At 54.4% G+C, this 18,448-nt stretch overlaps 1 protein-coding gene across 1 annotated transcript in view; it reads left to right on the top strand.

Moving 5' to 3' along the window:
• The first annotated feature begins 13,758 nt into the window (after positions 1-13,758).
• SLCO2A1 (solute carrier organic anion transporter family member 2A1) overlaps positions 13,759-18,448 on the top strand; it is a 66,446-nt gene continuing 61,756 nt past the window's right edge. The window contains exon 1 of the mRNA XM_070433433.1: positions 13,759-14,121. Coding sequence (XP_070289534.1) covers positions 14,026-14,121 — 96 coding nt within the window. The 5' untranslated portion in view covers positions 13,759-14,025. The remainder of the gene's footprint in view (positions 14,122-18,448) is intronic.

The raw sequence follows: 18,448 nt of genomic DNA, 5'->3' as shown, positions 1-18,448 counted from the left end.
GTTGGCTGAGTGGACAGGCAGCCCATGGCCTTCCCCGGAAGTTCATTTGTGCATTGTTGAGGGACCGTTCCATTGTTCCCCAGCCGCCAGCTGCAGGCTGGAAGAGGAGTTGTTGTTTTTGCCCCATCTGAGAACTTTAAAAGGGGAAGGATTACAAGAAACAGGAAAAACTCAGTTTAGATAAGAGTAGCCAGGAACACATTAGATCTTCTGGAACGCATAGATTACCCCAGAATAAATGCATTCATTTATTCAACAAATATTTATTGAGCACCATTTTTTTAATCCTTACCCAAGGATGTGTTTTTTTTTCCAAGTACATTTTTATTGATTTCAGAGAGGAAAGAAGAGAGAGAGCTAGAAACATCAATGATGAGAATCATTGATCGGCTGCCTTCTGTACGCCCCTTCCTGGGGATTGAGCCTGCAACCCTGGGCGTGTCCAGGGAATCCAACTGTGACCCCCTGGTTCATAGGTCGATGCTCAACCACTGAGCAACCCTGGCCAGGGCCGAAGGATATGTTTTTATTGATTTGAGAGAGAGAGAGAAACCTCAATGTGAGAAACATCATTCGTTGCCTCTCATATGTGCCCTGACTGGAAATCGAACCCACAACCTTTTGGTGTACAGGATGATGCTCCAACTCACTGAGCCACCTGGCCAGGGCATTAAGCATCTCTTGAGTGCCACGCAATGATCCAGAATTGTGCCATGGGTTTGTGAAAGTGTGGCTGTTTTGAATGGTTGAATCAGATGGGAGACTCGGTAAAAAAAAAAAAAATGAGTACCATTTTATTACAGTATTTACTAAAGAAAATATCAAGTATTTTTAGGCTCCATCCAAAGAAATTCAACCCCTGCCCCAGCAGCTTCATTCGCTCACGAACACACATGCGTCAGGCCTCTGAGAATGAGCCCCTTTCTTCCTGTGCAGATATGATCAGCCCCTGTAGGCTGTGGGAAGCAGGGCAGACACTTGGCAGGGGGCTCAAGGTTAAGGCCGTTTATTTAGTCCCACAAACGGGCAGAAGGTAGAGAGGACAGAGTCAGGGTGGCTCTGAGGCTCTGAGGCTCTGCCCCTGGAGAGCCTGGCTGGCCTCACTGTTCGGGCAGTCCTCACGCTCCTACATCAGCAAATGTTCACTCTGTTTCCTCTCCAGGGCTGGCCTCTGCCCGGTGTGGAGAGTCCTTTTGACTCTCGGCCCCGAATGTGGGTGCTGGGGCGGAGGCTCGGGGGTGCTAGAGGAAACTGAGAGAGTATTCCAAGTGCAATTGATAACGTTTTTAGGCCTTTGCAGAAGCATGGCTCTATGTCCTTTTAAAACACACATGGGCCCTGGCCAGTTTGGCTCGATCCCCAGTAGGGGCCGTGTAGGAGGCAGGCGACCAATGATTCTCTGTTATCATTGATGTTTCTATCTCTCTCTCCCTTTCCCTTTCTCTCTGAAATCAATAAAAACATATTTTTTAAAAAATTTAATTCATTAAAAAAAAACATGGATGGGGCATAGAGAAAAAGCAATGGTCAGAAAGGAAGGTCTGCATCTAACCCGGGAGCAGGTGCAGCCCCCCTGGTGGCATCTCCGCCAGCTACCTGCGCCTCGCACACTGTAATGATCATTAATGCCTATCTTCTGCTCTCTGGCCATAGAAACAACGGCCAAGAGTGAGTTGAAAAAGGAGCCAAGAGTGAGTCCAGGCACATGAATAAGCCAATGTCAAGGGACTCGCCATCGTCACGGAGCCCCTGCGTGGCAATGGCCCGTGTCCGTGTGAGCCAGCTGAGCACTGGCCTCTAACACCGTGTTCTCAAGGTGTGGTGCCCAGACCAGCAGCAGCGGCGCCTGGGAACTTGTTGGAAACACCAATTCTCAGCCCCACCCCAGGCTCCAGGGCAGGGCCCGGGGTCTGTTTCCGATGACACCCACAGGCGAGAACCACCGCTCTACAAGGACCCCTCCTGGCATCTCCTGGTACCAGGCCAGCATTGTCACACGTTCCCTACACGTGAGAACAGCATGAGGCGTTTGGGGAGAAAGGAGGTGCACTCAGCTCCATTCCAGACAGCTGTGGGCTGTCCAGGCGTGCGGTCCGGAGGCCCCTGGGCGAGAGTCCTGGCAGCAGCAGGTGCTGCTAAGGCTGTTGAGTGGGACGCTGAGCGGGATGAGGAGGGTCAGCACTGAGCGCAGGTGGAGAGGCGAGTGCTGGTCCTCACCCTGGTGAGTGGCAGAAACAGCGCCAGCGGAGAAGCAGGCAGAGTGGGGGCAGGAGAAGCAGGAGGGCGGTGTGTAGACGGAAAGGCAGGAGGCTCCCCCGGGAGAAGGAGCGAGCTGTGGCGGAGCGCCCACCAGGAGCAGAACCCCGGTGTCCAGGGGGTATATTACAAGGGCCCTCGGTGAGCTTGTCCAGGGCAGCTCCGCTGTGATGTGAAGTCTCCACGCCGGCGTGCAGTGATGCGAGCCGCAAATGGTAAGTGAGCAAAACAGAGACAATCTCAGGAAGTTTGACCATAAAAGAGGACAAAAAACAGAACCGTGGCGAGAGGAAGCCAAGGGTGAAGAGTGGCTGTTATTTCGGTGGAGAAACCTGGAAACATAAGCAAGTTTGCCGAAGGCAGTGGTTCGAAATAGAAAACGAGTTGAAGATGCCGGGGGAGGGAGGAAATGTGAAGGAGTAAATGACTTCCCCCCACCCCCCCAAAGTGAAAGGGGATGGGCCCGGGGCACAGCCCAAGGGGGTGGTCGCTCTCAGACAAGAAGAGGGGCGGCCCCTCCACGGAATTCTCTGGGTTCCAGGCTGAAAGGAAGTGGAAGTAGGTGGGGACAGACGGAGAACTGGAGGCTTTAAAGCACTGTGTGTCTGTGAAGTGCAAGGTTGGAATGAGGCCAGAGCAGCAGGTGGGCGGGCCAGAGGTGGAGCGGCTCCTGGAGGAGGCGGCCCGGGGTGGGCACAGGTGACCAATGCGTCCATCCGGGAGGTAAGGGCCTCCAAAGTGGAGGAGGTCAAGGACTGAGGATGTGGGGATGGGAGGGTGATCATGTGGTGTGGGTGGAGGCCGAGAGGAAAAGCTCAGGGTCAGAGCAGCAGCCTGGAAGAATGAGAGGTGGGACCGCAGAGGGATGGATGACAGAAATGAGGAAGGGGCTGATGGGGGATGGGCTGGATGTCTGAGCCTCCGGAGAGGAAAGGCTCCAGGAGCAGAGGCAGGGAAGTGCCCTCAGGAACCCAGGAGACCAGCTCCAGCCAGGCATCCCGCCCCCGCCCCAGCCCCAGCCTGGTCCTCGGTGTGGAAGGAGCAGCTCGTCTCAGAAGGGCACAGGGAGTGGGCCCTCCAGTGCTGGTGGAGGGAGCAGAGGGCACAGAGGCTGAGGAGGTGGGGGCTGGGAGGGGCTAGAAGGCACAGGGCAGGGGGAGCAGTGGGTCTGGGGGGGAAGCACTGAGTGGCCTGGGGGGAGGAGGCAGAGGATCTGGATTCAGGCCTTGGGCTTGAGCCATGTCCCAGGCCAGGCCAGGGTGGAGGCCTGGCTGCTGAACTGGGTGGGCACAGGCTGGAACCACAAGGACCCTACGGCTTGGCAGGGCTCGCTGATACTCTGCAGGCTCCGAGGCTGGGAAGGAGGCAGGGGCGGAGGGGCTCCGTCCCATGCCCTGAGTTATAGTTATGCTGGGCATATCCCCAAATGAAACCCTGGCTGGCCATGTTCTCTTGTTGTCCTCAATGCTCTCTTCCCTCTTTCTGCCTGGATAAGGCCTCCCCACCCCCAACACCAATCTTAATGCAGATCCCATCCTCTCTACACGCGTTTCTGATCATCCTGATATATAGTCTCATATATATATAGACTCAAATAACATTTGTGGGTCTTTCCTGATTACATACCAATCAACGATGTATCTCATGGTTTATGTGGATGTTACTATATCATGCATATTATAAATACATAAAAATAGAAATGGAAAATTATGAGACATCCCTGAATGGGTTGCTCAGTTGGTTGGAGTGTTGTCCCTTACACCAAAGGTGGTGGGTTCGATTCCCAGTCAGGGCACATACCTAGGTTGTGAGTTCAATCCCCAGTTGGATTGTGAACAAGAGGCAACGGATCGATGTTTCTCTCTCTCTCTCAAATCAACAAGCATGTCCTCAGATGAGGATTTTTTAAAAATTGTGATACAGGAAATAGCTATAAATTGAATGGAGATGAATTCTGCCCACTTCCCTCGGGATGGTCCTGTGCGCCTACCAGGGTGGCGTGCTCCCCTTTGAGATGCTGAGCTGTGTTTGAGCTGCTGAGCATGCAGCATAGCTCCTCCCTGTCTCCTCTGTGAGCAAGAATCAAATCATGTGCGCAGCAGGTGCTCGGTAAATATTTGTGAAAGGGACAAATAAACGAGTCACCCAGGAATGTTTGGAATAGAGGCAGTGTCCCAGCAGGCCAATGGCTAGGTCTTTGGAATCAGACAGGTTAGTAGCTCAACTCCCAGCTCTGCCCTGCGATGGAGGGAAGTTCTCAGGCTCCCTGAACCTCAGTCTCCCACCCCCCCCCCCCTCCCCCGCACTTCCTGCCCTCGAGAGGGGCAGAATGACTGGCACTCCCTGCAGGCTGTGGTGAGGATGGAGCACGCAGCACAAGGGCTGTGTTCTCAGTGAGGGGACCCCTGGGAGCAGCAGTGGGTCAGGCTGTCTGATTGGAGTGCTCCAAGCAGCCCAGCTCTGGTGGGAGGGTACCGGGTGAGTGTGAATTCGGCAGAGTTTAAGGCAGGCTGGACCAGGAGCAGCGTCCCTGACTCCCATCCAGACTAGGGACTGATTTGGTTTCCATTCTGAAAGTGGTCCTTATGGAAAATGGCTCCATGACCAAGTGATTTCTTCCTTCTTCTTCTTTTTTTTTTTTTTTTACCAAGTTTATAACATTTGTTTCATTATAAAGCAATATTTATCATAAAAATTAGAAAGATGTTGAAATATGAGATTTAAAAAAAACCCTCATAGTCCCATCATTGTTATTAATATTTTTTTAAAAAAATTCTATGCATCAACATTTTGAAAAACATAATTACAAGTATTTTATGTATGTGTGTGTAATCCATAAATCTGTCTGATTTTTTATTTGATTTCATGACATAAGTGTTTTTCTCATTATTACAGATTTTTTATGAGCATGATTTCCAGGGGCCATGTACACCCACGGAGCTGTTTCTCCACATGTCCTCAGAGCCCTTTGCAGCCCAGCCGTCTCCCCGTGGTGCTGGGCACCATGTCCCCAGGGCCTGACCCCAGCACAAGGTCTGTGTTCCGAAGACCTGGGTGCCAGGCCACACGAACCACTCACAGGACGGGCGAGCCCCTGACCTGCCAGCCTTAGTGTCTCTTCTTCGAAACGGGGTAATAACCACCAGACCAGCTTGGATGGCAGCTGCGAGGTGCAGGGAGGTCCCGCCTCTGAGGCCGCTCTGGGAATTGCCTGGTGCCATCCCAACCTTGGTCTATGGCAGTTTTCGGCAAACTCATTAGTCAACAGAGCCAAATATCAACAGTACAACGATTGAAATTTCTTTTGAGAGCCAAATTTTTTAAACTTGAACTATATAGGTAGCTACATTGTTATTAACTTAATTAGGGTACTCCTAAGGCTTAGGGAGAGCCACATTCAAGGGGCCAAAGAGCCACATGTGGCTCGCGAGCCACAGTTTGCCGACCACGGGTCTATTGGATTCCTCAGAGCTCTTCAGATGCCAGCAACAGCAGGAAGTCCAGCTTAAGAAACTCAAACCATAAAGAGAACCCATTGGTTCATAGGATTGCCAACTCCAGAGGCAGAGGCCCGATGGGACCCAGAGCCGGGAGGACATGTCACAGGTCTCCTGGGGCAGATTCTCCGCTGAATGCTCCGGACCCCAACACTGAAGGAGGTGCCCGCACTGCTGGCAGCACTGGGAGAGAGCACCCTGTCTGACTGCTGTGGCAAAGGGCCGAGTGGCCTGGCTCTGTGCCCTCCCACCCCAGTGACGTCAACCCACCCAAACTCAACACCTGAGAGCAGGGACATGGTACCCCAAAGGAAAGTCAGGTGCTTTCACCAGCAATGGGACAGACTCAGGGAAGGGCCAACAGCAGATGTCCTCTCCGTGGACCATCTATACCTAACCCCAGGGCCGGAGGGAGGGTCTCAGAGCTGGGGAGGCCAGCAGCCCTGGGCGGTGCACACAGGTGTGAGAGAGCTTTGGTCTCCCCGGCCGCAGGTCGGAATCCTCCCCAGTCACCCTCCTCAGCCTCCTCTCCTGCTGGCTGTGCGGGGAAGCCGTGAGCACTCTCCACCTGAATCCACAGCAGTGGGGCCACACCCCCAGGTGCTCCTCCCTGTGACCCATGAACTGGGAGGAGGCCTGACTCCCAGTAACCTCATCAGGTGACTCAGCACACAGCGACACAGCCCAGGGTGTGTTAGGGACCCCAGGCCCAGAGCCCCACAGAACGTTGTAGTCCCCAAAGTGTACAGCTGAGAAAGCAGAGCTGATGGGGCTTCGGGGTGAGACAGCTGGGGGCGGACACAGGGAGAGGACAGGGATGCCAAATAGGTCATTATTAGAGTAACCACCGGCTGCTGGTCTGGTCAGGGAGCTGGGAAGGTCCCAGCATCCTCCTCCCAACCTTTGTTCAATTGGGAAATAAAGTATAGGTGTCATAAGTGCATCCCCACAGGCCCCTCACACCCAAAGTGGGGAGAGGCAGGCCCTGTCTCCTGCAGGTGGCATCCTTCTAGCTGCACCTGTGTTTGTACTTGGTCCCTGCCCTGAAGGCTCACAATCCACCTGATATGGGGTCAGTCCAAACAGCACAGGGAGGGTGTGTGCACAGCAGGGCAGGCCACCCACTCCCTTCCCCAAGGGAGAAAGAAACAGGCCTCACAACACCGTTGGGAGCCGAGGAGTGGGTGCTGAGAGTGAACGGAAGAAAACAGAGCGATAAAGTGGTGAGGAGGCCACAGGCCTGGGCACATGAAGGAGGAGAAAAGGGGTGAGACACAAGACTGAGGAAAGAGGAGATTCCTTCCAGAAGCCAGGGGATGTGTCAGGTGGGAGCAGGAGCCCAGACCTAGATTCAGGACCAGGGAGAGGGCACAGGGCAGGAGGCAGCTGCCCCAGAGTGATTAGCAAAGGAATACAGGCCGTGGGGAAGCCTTCGAAAATGAAAGAGATGCTCAAGCACCTCTATGAGCAAGGTAAGGGAGAGGTGAGGGTGGGAGGGGCACCTCTGAGCAGGAAATGCTAAGAAGGCTTTTAGGAAGCCTGTCAGTGGTGTGTGTGTGTGTGTGTGTGTCCATGCTGCAGCCATGGACCTGGGCTCCCAGGGAAGAGGGTAGAATTCCAGAGCTGTGCACATAGAGGGTGGGGCCTTCGAGGAGGTGAATCCTAAAGTTGCCCTCCTGGATCCCCAGCTCCATCCCCGACACCAGGAGAGGATGGGGCTCCAGCTAAGCATCCTTAGGGATGGGTTCTAACTTGACCCCTGCCTTCTGTCACTCCATGGCACCCTTTATGCCTTCCCCACCTCTGGCCTGGGATGACAGGGGACAGCCCCACTGCCCCCAGATTCAGCTTCTGTAGAGGGGGCTTGGATGAAGGGTTTCCCGGGGCCCACCAAGCAGAAGCCTTTGGGGAGGCGTTCTTATGGAGAAAGCGGGGCCTCCTAAGGAGAAAAGCAGGGAACAGCTGAGGAGGGAACAAGGAAGTACTGCTGAATTAGCAGAAACAACAGCAATAATGGTGACCATTATGAGGATTTGTGAGTCCAATGCACTCCTCACACAGTTCTAAGAGGCAACCGATGCACAGAGAAATCAAGAGACTTGCCCTAGGTCACACAGCTAGTGACTTAGCGCAGGGAGGGAACAAGGATAACCCCCGCTTGGACCATGGAGTCTAATGCCTTGTACACAGGTGAGGAACCCAGCTCTCTCCTGGAAGGTGCCCACACAAGGCCTCTAACCTACAGTCCTGGGTGCTGAGTTCCTTCTCCAGAACTAGGGGTGGAGGACTGGGGTTTCAAGGCAGCCACACCCCATGGCATCCTTGGGTCAGCCCCTCATTGGCTGTCTGAGCACCAGGGCTTTGTCTGGGCTCCTGGGGACAAGGGAGACCTCGGTGCCTGGGGGGCTCTACGGCTGGAAGAGCCACATCATTCCCCCTGGGGTGCTGGGCTCCCTCTACAGGCACCAGGCGAGTGTCACTGGTGAGGAAGAAGAGACCTAAGTGGTGAAAATCCAGCGTAAGGAATCAGCCTAAGCCTGTGATATTTTGAATATCACAGAGGAGAATTTCTAGAGGCATTCAGATCACACTGCTGGCCATCAGTTAGTTATAAGGCAAAGAACCTTTTGCAAAGAGTTAACTATCAGGTCACTGTTTGTTAAATACAGAAGAGATATCTCCAACATTCAATAGGAGCAGAGGCTTAAATAACACCTGGTGGCCCACGTCGCCATTCAAAGAGCCCCTCTCAACATGGAAGAATGCTTATTGTAAAAAAGGAGGAGACAAGTGGTATACTGTGATTTTTCTAGTAAAGACATGCTTAGGGGAAAGAATTCAAAAAAAAAAGAAAAAGAAAATTCAGAGGCATTTAAATAGTGGTATGGCATAATGAGGAAATATTTTATCTCTCCCAGGAGAGTTAAAACACGTGGTTTTTTAAAATTTTTATTTTTTATTGATTCAGAGAGGAAGGGAGAGGGAGAGATAGAAACATCAATGATGAGAGAATCATTGATGGGCTGTCTCCTGCACACCCCCTACTGGGGATGGAGCCCGCAACGTAGGCCTGTGCCCTTGACCGGAATCGAACCCAGAATCAAATCCGGGACCTTTTAGTCCACAGGCTGACTCTCCAACCACTGAGCCAAAAACCAGCTAGGGTCAGAGTTACTTTTGAAAGAGTATAATATAAAGATTAACGACGTTTGGAAACAAACACCGTGGCAAAGAGACAAGGCACGGATTTTCTGTTTACTTGGCAGCATCCAGATGACAGGATCCAGCGGGTCCCAGGCCTGCACGTGGCCAAGGACAACAACGTAGGTGCTCGCTGAATGCGTGCCTCAGGGCCCAGCAGGATCTGCGCGGAGGTGGAGTCTGAGCTCTCTAGGAGTGGCCGGTTACGATTATGATTACGATTAGGGAGCAGGGCTGGTGATGAGCCAGCACAAGAGGACAGGCTGTGATAGCACCTCGGGATGACCTAAACTGGGCGGGCGGGTGGAGTGCAGAGGACAGGGCCAGGCTGGGCTCCTCACCCACAGGGAGGAGGCCGCTGAGAGAGCAGCCGTGGGAGAGGTGCAAGGCCAGGCCTGTTGGGATTTCTCCTTTTCCTGCCCCCGATCACCTCCTGCCAAAGCCATGAATGACCTGCTCTGGGTGAGACCTGGAGCTGGGACAGGACGCACAGCCAGGCCTTGAGTAGTCTTTCCCGGAGGAAAATGGAAATCTCCTCTCTGGGTGCCGTGCCCTGTGCCAAGGTTTAAGAGACCCCAGGTGAAATGCAGAGGGGCTGGGGTTCCAGGAGGCAGCCACCCTGGTGCTGTACCACCCCTCTTCCCCTCACTGCATTTTCTCAGGGCAGGGCTCAAAGTGAGCCTCAGGTCCTGAGAGGGAGGTGTGGGGATGGTAGGGGTACAGGTGGGGCCCTGGGTCACCGTGGAAGAGAAACAGGCAGGGACTGTGTGCTGGGGACTAGCCCTGAGCCTGTTTATTCATCTGCAAAATGGGGATAATGTGTGCAACAGGTCTATGCCACTGCCAGACATGTTTGTACTCTTGTTAAAGGGCCCAGACACAGGTACTAGCAGTAACAGGAGGTGTTCTTGAAGGGTAGAAGCCAAGCACCTGAGGCAGGCAGCACAGGCCGGGGCACAGCATGAGCAGAAGCCCAGAGGTCCAGCATGAGGCCTGGGATAACGACACAATTTGGCTGAGAGGAGAGCCCGAAGCTGCTCAGCATCTCCCTCTCTCTTTCCCTCTGCAAACGCCCCCTACCCCCACCCCCACCCCCAAAAGTTGCTGATGGCTTCTGCGTGCACTTTCCCTTCAACCACCATAAGCTGGCCTTCGCACACATCACCCACTGGAAACACCCTTGCCAAGGTTCTCAATGCCAGCTGTTGCCAGCCTGATGGTCGTCCTTGGATCTCATCTTCCCTCCTCAGCAACCTAGATGGGCTCCTTCTCTTTGAAACGCCACCCTCGGCTGCTGTACTTCCCTCCACAGTGGACGTTTCTCTCTGTTTCCTTTGCTGGCCCCATCCCCTGTGCCACCCCTGGATGTTGCTGTGGCTTTGCATCTACACATTCTCGCTGAGAGACTCGTCTGTTCTCAAGGCTTACCCACCGCCTCTGGGTGGGATGTCCAAGTTCCTATGTCTAGCCCAGTATACACCGGAGCCCTGGGCCCACATGCTTACCTGCCCGCTGTGCATCTTGACCTGCATGTACCCCAGGCAGCCTGAACTCAAACCGAGCCCAGGGGAACTCTGTTCATTCCCCCAATAGCTGCTGCTCCTCCTGAGCTCCTTCTGCCAGGGGTTGGCATCACCAGTGCAGGTTGCCCAAGTCAGATCCTGAGAACCATCCCTCATGTCTCCCTCGCTAACACCTGGATGTCCTTTCAACATCTCAGTGCCTTCCTCACTCTCTCCTTCGCTGCTGCAGAACAGGCCTTCATCTTAGCTTCTGGGTTTCTTTCCACAGACTGCCCCTTTGCACCCTTACCCAAATGCCAGAGAGGGCTGTGCGAAATGCAAATCAGGCCAGGCCACCCCAGGTCAGAAGTCTTCAATGGCTCCCCGGGGAGCAGATTTACTTTCCTTCACCTTATTCCTCCCGATCCTTCTAGTCCTTAGGGCTCAGCTTGAGAGTCACCTCCTCCAGGAAGCCTTCCTGCCGCCCCAGGATGCATTAGGGCCCTTCCTCTGTGATACCATGGCAGTTGTGCACAGCAGCTCTCTTCCTACATCACACTGATGCCTTTCCTTCTCTCTCCCCACCGAGACCACCACCGAGCCTTAGAAATCCGCAAGTGCCCTGTGGTTGCTTTCTAAGGTGCTCAGGAAGATTTGCTGAAATCAAAGCATCTGGGGAGGGTTTTGGAAGCAGACCCCGAGGTGCCTCTAGGGAAATGGGTGAGTCTATGTGCAGATGCCGACCTTCTTTCACAATAGACTTTCTTCTCTTTTCCCTAAGAGAGCCCCTGTTCTGTTCAGGAGGCAGCAATAGTGTTAACTATGTTCCTCAGACTCCTTCGCAGAGGGCAGCCGGGAGACCACTGGCCCTGGGTCTCATGCTCCAGCCAGACTGAAACCACAGAGCAGATTTACCTTCCTTCACCCTATTCCTCCCAATCCTTCTAGTCCTTAGGCTCAGCTTAAGAGTCACCTCCTCCAGGGAGCCTTCCTGCTGCCCCAGTTTGGGCCAAGAAGACGTACTGAACAGCAGATAAGCATGCCTGGGAGAGAGTGGCTTCCCTGATGTGAGCACAGCCCGCTCCTAGTTCTGTCTTTCACTTCCTCCGTGGAGTTAGGCGAGGAGGCAGGAGGTGGAGCAGCCATCTTGTGATGATGAGCCAGCCATGAGGATGAGCCGTACATTAAGGAATCCTGAAGGGGCCCCAGTCATGACCCCTAGATTAGCCACTAGGAGGCTTCTTGTTATTAGAGACAAAGAAATCTCATTGAAGCCACATTGGTTAGGTTACCATTACATTGAGCTGAACTCCACCTGATAAAATAAAGGCTGATGAAGGCAGAATAACCATCTGTGAGCACTTCTGGCCTTTCCTTTGAAGACGATGCTGGTCCTGGCCGCGGGAGAAGGGCAAGGTTAATGGAGCAGGACGAGTTGAGGGCTGGAGACGCTGCCCCTGCCTGGGATTTGATCACAGGGCCCTGGCAAGGCTTCGGGGCATGAGGAAGAGGCTCCAGCCATGGCAACCTGTGACCTTGGCCTTCTCTGTTCTCCGCTTGGTTTCACTTGTGAAATGAGGCTGCTGGAATAGATAACTTTTCAAATGGCACAGTGCTCACGCCTGGGCTTTGGAGTCAGACGAAGCTGGGTTCAAGTTCCAGCTCCATCACTCGGTAGCTGTGTGTCTTTCAGTCACTTTTTTTTTTTAAGTTGACCTCCCTATCATTGTCGCCTGCAAAATCCAGACTGTCATAGTACCTATAACACTTGGGCTAATGCTGGGGTTCTGTGGAACCACACACGGGGGTGCCCAGCAGAATGCCTGGCACAATCCACCGTGGGCGCCACAGCCCAGTGCCCAGCATGCTTTGAGTGCTCCGTGGTGGCCGTCGTCCTGGTGTTCCAAGTTCCCCTAAGGGGGCAGCCTGGTGACCTGGGGTTTCATGCCTGCTCTTACTCTGGGGCTGGGGCAGGGCCCTGGAAAGGCGCTCCGGAGGCCCTGTACTCTGTGGGAGGCTGAAGCGGCCAGTCTGCCTGCGGTCCAGTGGTTTTTCCTTTAGCACTGCATGCTGTTGTGTCCAGGATCCTTGGACCACAGGACACAACGGCACGGTGGACAGGAAATAGAAGCCCCAGGGCACGGGCCAGCCCAGACCAGGCCCAGAACGGCATCAGGCCTTGGGTAGGAACAAGAAATCTATGAGGTCCATGCGGCCTGTGTTGTAGCCAGAGCTTCCTGGGTGTTGAGGGTGGGCTCCTGCCTTTCCTGAGAGTAGGGCGGGCTTGCAGGACTACTCTGCAGGGAACTCCTGGAATGGGGGAGCTGGAAAAACACCTCCAGAACTGGATTCCTTACTGCAGCTGCTTTCAATAGAACTTCCTTATTTTTCTCTGGAAAGGCCGCACCTTTCTCTTCGCTGCACTGGGAATCCTGGCAGGAAAATAACGTGGGGGGAAAATAGAGCCCCAAGAAGGGGCTTTATTCCAGCCCGGAGAAGGAGGTCCGTGGGGGCGTCTGTTTGCGCACCCACCCCCTCCCCCATCTGCCCCGCAGGACTCCAGGCCAGCCCTGGCTGAGCTGACACTTGACAGCGTCTGCAGTTTACCTTGGCGCAGGTCCACAGAGTTCGGCCCAGACTGGGGCGGCCCCCACCTCCCCACCTTGTTACCAGCCCCCCCTCTCCAGCGCAAAGAACAGTTTAAATATAAATCAGCCCTTGACACAAACAGAACCTCAGCGAGTCTCAGAGCCATCACCGGAACTGAGCGTCCAGGTTTTCTTTCGGCGGCGAGTGCCAACAAGCAGAGGCCGGCTCCGTAAATCTCCCCAGTGCGTCGGGAGGGGCGCGGGGCTCCCCTCGCCTCCAGACTCCCCCGCTCTCCTCCCACACCCCTGGCTCCCGTGGGCCCCTCCAGAACCCCTGGGTCCTTCTCCTGCCTCCTCCTGCCCCCATAGCCCTGCAGACCCCTTCTCCGGTCCCCTTCAGTATCCCTCCCGCCCCCCACAGCGGGTTTCCGTTGCACCCACCCCCGCCCCGCAGCCCCCCAAACCCCGGAGACTCCACCCTCCTGCAGCCTCCCGCCCCCTCCAGCCCCCACCTCTCTGCCCGCGGGCCGCCACACCGCCGGCCCCCTCCCAGCAGGCGGTACCTTCCCCCGCGGCGCTCCAGCCTCACGGAGCAGAGACGCATCCCGGGCCGGGAACCAGGTCAAGTGCGGCCGCCGCCGCGTCACACCTGTCCGTGGGGACGGCGGGGGCGGGGGCTCGCAGCGCCGGGGACACGCGAGTTGGAGAGGGAGGAGGGAGGGCGCGTTTCATCATCGGCGGCGCCGGCGGCGGCCACTTATAAACTTCTGGGCGCGCACTCCCTCGCTCAGTCCCCGCGCCGCGCGCCTCCTCCGGCCACCGCCGCCGCACCGGCCCGCCGCCCAGCCCGACGCCTCGCCCCGCTCCGCCGGCCTCCCGCCCCGGGCCCTACCGCGGCCGCCCTGACCCGGCCAGAGGGGACGCCGCCCAGCGCCGCTGCTGTCGTCCGGCACCGCGCCCGCCCCGTCGTCGCCCGCCACCATGGGGCTCCTGCCCAAGCCAGGCGCGCGACAGGGCAGCCGCGCCTCCTCGGGCTCAGCCGGCCGCTGCTCCCGCTCCTTCTTCGGCAACATTAAGGTGAGTGGCGAACCAGGGACCGTCCGGACCCGAGCCGAGCCGCGCCGCCGGGTGCACCTTTCGCGGAGCCCAGGGGGCTCTGGATGCGCTGGGGCTCCCTGCTCCACCCTCCGTGCCGGTGCCGTGCTCCCGGACGCCTGCCCGGGTCCTGGCTCGGCGGGCGAGGGAACCCCTGGACAAGCGGACACGTGCTGGGTGTGTGGTGGTGGTGGTGGGTGTGTGTGTACACACGCGCGTGTGCGTGCTCACACGCCCTCATCAGTGTAAGAAACTGGACATTGAAAGTACCTGCTTATCGGGACAACTCTATTTAGATAGTCCAGGCACCAGCCCAGGGAGTGTTCTGTTCTTTGATTGAAAAAGAACATCTCGTGGCACTTTTTCGATCTCCTGCAGGCAGTTACTTCCTTAAGGGGGGGTGCTTGGTGGTGTCGGGGTCTGGGACCCTGCAGGGGAAGGCGGTGGTCCCTCTAAGATGGAGGAGATGAAAGCCCGCTCATCTGTGGTGGGTGGTGGAAGGGATGTTCTCCTTCTCCAGGCTTCCCTCATCCCCAAGAGCAGCAACGTGGAGGCTCTGCTCCCTCCCTGCCTGCATGCAATGTTCAGGACTCCCTCCCCCACCCACTACCCCCTCCCCCACGTCCCCAGGGCTCTCAATCCTGTGCACTGAGGCCAGCCTACCATGACTGGAAATGGCCCCTGGAAAGCAGTGGATTCTCACGGGCTGCTCAGTAACAGATAGACAAGTTCTGGGGAGCGGGTGAAGAGAAGATGGGGTGAGGCAGCTGCGTGGTGAGGACACTTTCTTCTCCAGGGGGTCAGGAAGCTCCCCACTCCATCACAGTCCAGGAGGACCCAGAATGGCTGAATTCAGGCTCAGACTTTTTTGGTGGCGGTGCACCACCTTGAGGGGGCAAAGCTGGTGAGACTGTGGGAGGTTGCAGAGCCCACAGCAGGGCTCCTTGGGGTCAGGGTGGGGATTGTGGTGCAGAGCAGTTGTTTTGGACAACCAAACAGTCAGATGTGGCTAGGTGAAGCCTCCAGGGGTGCAGCTAGGGGGAATCCAGACGAGAGTGTCCCACAGAAAGGAATCTGGAGCCCTAGCCAGTTTGGCTCAGTGGATAGAGTGTTGGTCTGCAGACTGAAGAGTCCAGGTTCGATTCTGGTCAAGAGCACATGCCCAGGTTGTGGGTTCAATGCCCAGTAGGGGTCTTGCAGGAGACAGCCAATCAATGATTCTCTCTCATCATTGATGTTTCTATCTCTCTCTCTCTCTCTCCCTTCCTCTCTGAAATCAATAAAAATATATTTCGAAAGAAAGGCATCCGGAGGTCACAGTGGATCTCACCTACTTACTTACTCGCATTGTTGGCGGTGGATCTGGATTTTCACTCCTGCTTCTGCTTTTTCCCTACACCACAATATATAAAGGCTGAATTGATGCCTTGGTTAGATATAAATAAGACACAGAAATTTTTGTATAATTTAAGATAATCCTCACTTTCAGCCAGACCTGGAGGAGAAAGAACACTGTGCGGTTTTGGTCTCACCATTTAAAAGAGTCTTGGAGAAGTTTCAGCAGAGAATGGTGGAAATGTTGCTGTTTGTAACTTAGGAGTTGGGAGGAAATGGTGGGGGAAATAGTTGGGTGGTCTGAAAAGAGAGGGGCTCAGGAGGGAGCCAGGGTGGGAGCGACTTCTGCTATTTTTACTAGAAGGGCAGGAAGGACGCCTTGTTCCAGAACAGATTCCTGACAGCAAGGGTAACCCCAAATGAGATAGATTCACTGAGACCCCCCCAGCCCCTAAAATAAATACACAGATGGCAGCCGTGTCTTTGAAGATCTGCACAAATAAGACAATTTATCACATGCTGATGATTGAGCCACACGTGCCAGAGGCCTGAGCCCAAGCCAGTTGGCCTCCTAAAGCCTCATACCAGTTGAAAGTTTTTCTTAACTCTAAAAACCAGATTTTCTTAATTATTGCCTCTGCTGATCCATAGTAAGTCTTAGAACAGAGTTTGGCGAGACTTCCACTTGGCTTCACGTATCAGCCTGAGACCAGGTGCAGGGTGGGCTATCTCGAGGCAAATAGGGGGTCTGGAATTTCATTAGTTAAACTTCATTAACCCTTTTCTTCCAGGGGATGATACTGGCCATCTGGGGGCTTTGCTATGAGAGGTTGGGTGGCTGCCCTACATCCTCCTAGTGGGGTACAGACTGGACACATCTTGTGATATGTGTGGCGTGGAGAGGGGACAGGTGAAACCCAGCCTGAGAACCCATCCTTTTTCTAGGTTCCTTTTTGCTGGGACAGATGAACCATTTGACTTTATGACCTTCCTGCAAAACCCCACATACCATATGGCTTAGGGGAAGGGGTGAAATCAGGGGACTCAGATCCAAGTCCCAGTCTAGGCTTTTACGGACCAGGTAACACAGGAAAGCACTTCTCACCTGTCCTGGGCCTCAGAGTCCTTCCATGAAAACACTGGGTAATAGGAACAATCTCTACCTCATGTGGCTCCCTAAGGATGACGTGGGGTGAGGCACAGGAGAAGGGCTTTGTGAACCTCTCTGGGATTGCCATCAACGTGAGGCTAGTGCAGGGGTGGGCAAACTTTTTGACTCGAGGGCCACAATGGGTTCTTAAACTGGACCGGAGGGCCGGAACAAAAGCATGGATGGAGTGTTTGTGTGAACTAATATAAATTCAAAGTAAACATCATTACATAAAAGGGTACAGTCTTTTTTTTTTTTTTTAGTTTTATTCATTTCAAACAGGCCGGATCCGGCCCGCGGGCCGTAGTTTGCCCACGGCTGGGCTAGTTCTTGCTTCAACGAACAGGACTGCACATTCAAACGCCATTTAGGATCTAGTGTTCCACTAATTATAGTTAACAGTTAAGAAAAACTATAGTCAATAATAGTAATGTCCAAAATAATAGCAATATCTAACAGTGATGGAACTGTCTGAATGGACCAGGAACTATGCAAGTATTTTACCAATATGTAATCCTCATTACAATACTCTCAAGCGGGCACAATGATTGTCCCCGGGAATGATGAGGAAAACAAGGCTTAGTAAGATGGGTCCCTTGTGCATGGAGGCATAGCCAGAGAGGGGCAGTATAGAGGAACCAGGTCTGAGACTCCCGAATCAGTGCCCCTAATGGCTGTCCTCACCATCACATGATGCCGCTCCATCCTGGACCCACATCCCAGCCATGACCAAGGGGTGCCGAGGTGGCTACAGCCTGTCTGCTCCTAGTTCCCTAGCAGGCTCATACCCTTTCATTCTTCATAATCTCATCTAAAGAGCCAGGCAACTCTCACTCGGGGTGAGTTTGTTCTACCTTCTTCTGCAGGAATCACTCACAATGGCATCTCATCTAGAGACAGTCTCTGTGTCTCTGGCTTACAAGATTCTGAAGGGGCAGAGGATCCATGCACCAGTCATTGTCAGAGGCAGCAGTTCGGCATCCAGAACTCTTAAAGCTCTAAATTAGAAACAGGTTCACTCAATGATTATGGGGGCGGGTGGTGAGGTAGGAAGGAGCCTTGTGGCTAACTGATCCTGGCAGCCTCACAGAGATCTGTTTCTCCTTAAAATGAAATGTCTGGGGGCAAAGGGAGGTTATCTTATAAAAGGAGTGGCCGATTGCTGACTACTGCCCAATTTCAGGCAAGTACACACCCAGGGTTCCAGGGTAGTGAAGCAATGTCAATCCAGCGAGTGGGGGTGGAGGGCTGGGGAAGAGCAGTGGGAAGAAAGGGATAGACAAATCTGACCTGACTGGCCCCCGGTGACTTCTGACCTTGGGAGGAGGCCCAAAAATGAGGGAGAGGTGCTAGTTCTGGCCTCTGGCCATAGCCTCCTGAGGTCCCTGGGCCCCACCCCTAGGCTTAACCTCAGTTTCCAGAGGAATGTGCTCTATCCCAACAACCTGTAATTTTTACTCAGAAAAAAAGTCTCAATAGAACGCCTGGAGCCAAAAATTCCTTAACTGACCCCCTGGGTTAATATGTGTCCTCTCCCCCCCAGGCATGGTGTTTCTCTGACCCAGGTTAGCATTTACTCTATTTTCCTGGAATGGATCCCAGCCATGCTCCGCGCCCCCCCCCCCCCCCCCCCGCCTCAGGGGGTGAGCAGGGAGAACAATGGGAGTGGGTGGGGTGGGGGTTGCAGGTCACTCAGACCCTTTCCTCTTGTCACGATGCTCCAAGTGTTTCTTAGCTTCCATTGTCTCTCCTGGTGATGAATTTGTGACCCACAGCTGCCACAGAACAAATGGAAAAGCAATGTGGGTCTCATCACATAGGTAG

The sequence above is a fragment of the Myotis yumanensis genome, unplaced genomic scaffold, assembly GCF_028538775.1.
Source record: "Myotis yumanensis isolate MYYU_CA2020_CCGP unplaced genomic scaffold, mMyoYum1.0.hap1 SCAF_14, whole genome shotgun sequence".
Taxonomy (NCBI): Eukaryota; Metazoa; Chordata; class Mammalia; order Chiroptera; family Vespertilionidae; genus Myotis; species Myotis yumanensis.
This window is presented reverse-complemented; position numbering and strand designations above follow the sequence as displayed.